The 4,673-nt window shown below is 43.2% G+C and overlaps 1 protein-coding gene across 1 annotated transcript; it reads right to left on the minus strand.

The window, feature by feature from the left end:
* Positions 1-3,127: 3,127 nt before the first annotated feature.
* On the minus strand, positions 3,128-4,367 carry LOC121460941 (C-X-C motif chemokine 3-like). The gene is made up of 4 exons (XM_041671640.1): positions 4,289-4,367; positions 4,079-4,202; positions 3,872-3,961; positions 3,128-3,255 (listed from the first exon to the last, which is right to left on the minus strand). Exons 1-4 carry the CDS (start codon positions 4,365-4,367, stop codon positions 3,240-3,242), a joined length of 309 nt encoding a protein of 102 aa, XP_041527574.1. The 3' UTR covers positions 3,128-3,239.
* Between the last annotated feature and the right edge of the window lie 306 nt (positions 4,368-4,673).

Consider the following 4,673-nt stretch of genomic DNA (forward strand, 5'->3'; position numbering starts at 1 on the left):
TTTCATTGGAAACTGAAACATATCCTTAAAACTGGGCTTATGAACAATAGCAAATATTCATAATTCTGAGCCAATAATATTTAATCTCCTCCTTACTTCAGAAGACACATTCTTGTTCTCTTTGAATACTATTTAGGAAGAGAAGTTAAACTGAGTGAAGTCAAGAAAGTTGCCCAAGATTATGATAGAACTGTAACTGACTCCAAAGCCCAGTCTGCTACTTTGAAACACGGTGTTAACTACCATAAGGATGTCCTCTGTCCTTCTTGTGTCCTGTGTTTACTACTGATAAGGACTTTGAAGCCTAAAGAGCAAGGTCCAATGTTGGAGGGCCTTAGGTATGAATTATAGCTTTACTGAACCCTGGGTTGCCTCCTCTAGACATTTTCCAGGGCCCAGTCAGTTGGAGTTAGGGAGGGAATGCTAACACTGTAGAGCTTTTAGACAGGTGTCAATGCCTTTATTTTTGTGTAGTTTACAAACTTTCTTCCTTCCTGAATCACTTCTAACTAGTAACCCCGAAGATAAAGAGATTATTATAACTTTCAGCCTTTAGGTATGCGGCAAGGATGAACCCACAGAACTTATTTCCTGCTACTCACGGACTTATTTGTTCAGGCTGCCAGTGCTAACTTCTTGCCTCTGTGAGAGATATTCACCCAAATTTGGGATTTCTTAATGAGTTCTAAATCTCTAACTAGGAAATGATCATGCACTTCACAGTTGCATACCCAAAAGACTCTCATTTCTAGTCTTGGAGTTTCCCTTTAGATTTCTGAGCTGTTTTCTTTTTTACACAATTTTACCCATAAAAATTGGAGTGCAGTTCCCATCCTGGGCAGCATTATACATAAGTTATTCAAAGGCTTTCTTTCAAGGTCTATGAAAATGTCACTAAGAAGGGTGAGAACCATTGCAGTCCAACCCAGTATACATATACCCATATTTTATGTATTGATATTAAGAATTAAAACAGTAAGATGGGTAATACTTTTGCACATGATAAGGTGAAGTGTTGACCCAAATCTCAGATCCTTTTGAAAAGTGAATTCCTCAGCTTATGTGTGATTTCCCCTCTGTATGCTGTGAGTTTGTTTTATCACCACTGGTTAATACAGAAGCTGCTTTTATCCTACAGCAGGGCAGAATAGAACAAGGCAGAATATTCCTAGCAGAGACAGAGGAGATAAAAGGCAGAGTCAAGGAGCCGCCAGCCAGAATCTTACTGGTAAACCACAAGTCTTATGGTAAAATATAAAATAATAGAAACAGGCTAGTTTAAGATATAAGAGTTAGTTAATAAGAAACCCAAGCTAATAGGCCAAGCAGTGTTATAATTAATATAGTTTCTGTGTGATTATTTTGGGTCTGGGTGGCCAGGGAAATGAACAGACAGCTTCCATCTACACTCAGCCACTTATTATTTTGGCTTCTGGTGAAACAACTGAGTTTCAAAGGGAAAAATAACAAGTTTGCCACCATTTCACTGTCAACTTCATTAAATTGTCAACAGTTGTGAGAAACATTACTTAGCACCCCTGGTAGTAGGAGATGCAGAGCCTGAACTGGCTATCCCCTGTCGCCAGCTTTGTGACAACCACGATTGTCGTTGGAGAGCCTTTATCCAGTGACTGATGGGGGCAGATTCAAAGGCACACGCCAAATATTGGACTGAGCTCAGGGAATTCTACTGACAAGGGCATTTAAATCTTTAAGAGAGGGAGGAAGAGTTATAAGAGCCGGGGGGACCAGGGACATCACAGCAAAACCTACAGAAATGGCTAGCCTGGCTCTGGAAACTCAGAGTCTGAAACAACAACCAGGGAGCCCGCATGGAACCAACTGTGGCCCTACGCATATATCTGACAGTTCTGTAATTTGGTCTATTTGTGGTACTCCTGGCAATAGGAGCAGGGACTGTTTCTGGTGCTCGGGTTGGCTCTTAGAAATCTGTTCTTAATGCTGGATTGCCTTGCCCTGCCTGAATACAAAACGAGAAGCTTGGCCTTATGGCATCTTGGCATGCCATGCTTTGCTGATGCCCATAGGAGGCCTGCCCCTTTCTGAGCAGATATAGAGGAAGGGTGGGTTGAGAGGGGGATGGAGTGGGGGGAGGCTTCAGTCTGGGTGTAAAATAAATCAGTCAATAAATAAATGAAATAAAGTTTAAAAAAGAAAGGAAAGTTACTTGCCCAAAACAATGGAATTAGGTCCTTTATCTGACTACAGGCATGTACATATTTTAGGAGACAAACTTGGTGGCAAGGTAGTAAAAAACTATCTTTTTTTTAAAAAAAATGTATTTTATTTGGATTAAGTTTAGCTTGCATATATGCTTGTATACCATGTGAGTTCCTAGTGCCTTCGGTGGCCAGAAGAGAGCATCCCGTGCCCTGAAACTAGAATTGAGGACGAAGGGTGTCTCCTAGGAGTCAGTACTGGGGAAAGTACATTCTTGGGCAGAATGAGAGTCACCAGCGAGTGAACAGAGCCATGACTTATGGAGTGATTTATTTTTGTAGCCAACTGAGTGCTTGGGAAGCAGGAAAAAACTTGAGAAACGCTGATGTAAGTCATTGGGTTAACCTTTAGCAATAGCCCTCCAAGAAACAAAACAAACGTTATTTTTAAATACTTTATTTTCTTTGTAAAAATACCAATAAATATTTAAGCTTCTCAGTTCTAAGACATAGAAACATTAAATAAGCATTATGACTTACAGAAATCACTTAAAATGTCTAAGAAATATATAGAATATTACAATTCTTTAAGCTTCAACACAAAGTTGATCATTCATTGTAACACTGTGAAACCATTTCAATAAATAACAACTGATAAGCCTTTATCGGTACAAAAGCAGATTGCACATGCATTCCCTACATTGGAATGACTTCCTTTGCCTGTTGACTACCCCAGCTACCATCACAATGGTCAGCAGGAAATGCTTGCCTCGGAATATTAATGTAAAAATGAAAATCTTCAAATTAAGAATGGGGACTGATTAAATTTAGACTTCATATTAAATAAACAGTAAATACTATGGCATCTTGCAAGTAGATCCAACTATACCCTTAGTTATTTTATATGTAAAATATCAGCATAGAATTCGGGGAAAATCAATAAATATGGACTTTCAGGAGTTGTTCAAAGCCAGCAGGAGAAGCCTCATCTCGATGGCCACTGGCAGAGTCGTTCCTTTACTCTTTGCTCTGCAGGCAGGTCCTCCATCCTTTCCTGGCTCAGCTGGAGCTGGCGCTGTCAGGAGAAAACAGATGTCTTTATTAGGTGCACAGCTGTCTTCTTTCTCCTGGGTTTTCTGAGTACAGCCTGGCCCCAGTGGTCTCTGCCTGTGGCGCTGTGCCATAGTGCACACACCTCAGCCCTGGTAGATGCATTCCTTCAGGATGGAGGGAAGTGGGACCTCTGGTCTCAAAAAGCTAAGGCTGTGGTAGTTTGTCTGTTACACCAGGTCTCAGCTCTTTTATTAAGTCTCAAGCTAAATTTTACTGAAGTAGATGGATAACAGGTTTGGGCATATCTATATCTTTATCTATCTATCATCTATCTATCTATCTATCTATCTATCTACATACATAGTTACATACATATTGGGAGACCAAGGCAAATGAAAAATTTTTAAAAGCTGTGTTACCTACTCTTATTCAACGGAGATAAGCTACAGGTAGGGATACAAGCTCCTGGAAAAACCCTTCCAGCACCACGATACACTAATTAATTATCAGAAGGATTATTAGAATTGTAAAGATAATCATCACATTCTTAGCTCAGTGACTTTCCCTAAGGTAGTTTTCAGGAGTCAGAGGCCAGTACTAGGATGAGGCCCTGAGAGCGCAAACAAAGCATCACTCACGTCTTCGTCTTCAGGATCTTTTGGATGATCTTCTGAAGCCTAGGGCCTTCGGGATCCAGACAAAATTCTTTACCATTCTTGAGAGTGGCTCTGCAGAGAGAAAGGGGGACCCTTCTAAGCTGTGAGGTCCCACTGGAGAGAGCATGGGGCAGCAGGAGGGTCTGAGCGGCTCTGGCAGTGGCAGAGGCAGCCTGGGGAGACACTCACATGACTTCTGTCTGGGTGCAGTGGGGTCCTGAGGGCGTCACCTTCAAGCTCTGGATTTCCTCCAAAGCAATCCTTGGTATGGTGTTAGGGCACTTACAGCGCAGTTCACTGGCCACAATTGTTCCTGTGAGAAAAGACACTGGGTCAGTAGGGCTGTGGGAAGCTGCGCCCACCGTAGGCTCCTCCAGGGATGGTAGCCGCGGGTCCCACCTGTAGCCTGGTGGCTGGTGGCCAACAGCAGCAGCAACAGCAGCACTGCACTCAGGAGAGGACGTATGGCTGGGGCCATGGCGCTGAGTAGGAGTGTGGCTGGAGTCTGGAGTGGAGCTGGCTGGAGGCACTGTGGTGCGATCTGGAGCTCCAGGGCCCTGCAAGCCCCTTTTATGCATGGTGGCAGGAAAAGCCCCAGCCCAGGGCTGGGGAAATTCCTGGAGCTTCAGGTCTCTGTGTCAGAACAAAGATAGGGCCACACCCCTGAGCTCGTGGGATGAGTGTGTTGGGGACACGCGCGTGCTACTATACTAACTTCTCCCTCAGGTCCTGGATCCTGCTTGCCCACTGAGCAGCATGGGATGTTTGAGTTCTGCCTCACCCC

Source organism: Microtus oregoni, unplaced genomic scaffold (genome assembly GCF_018167655.1).
Source record: "Microtus oregoni isolate MIOR12 unplaced genomic scaffold, Mior012 000021F_ref0000039, whole genome shotgun sequence".
In the NCBI taxonomy this organism is placed as follows: domain Eukaryota; kingdom Metazoa; phylum Chordata; class Mammalia; order Rodentia; family Cricetidae; genus Microtus; species Microtus oregoni.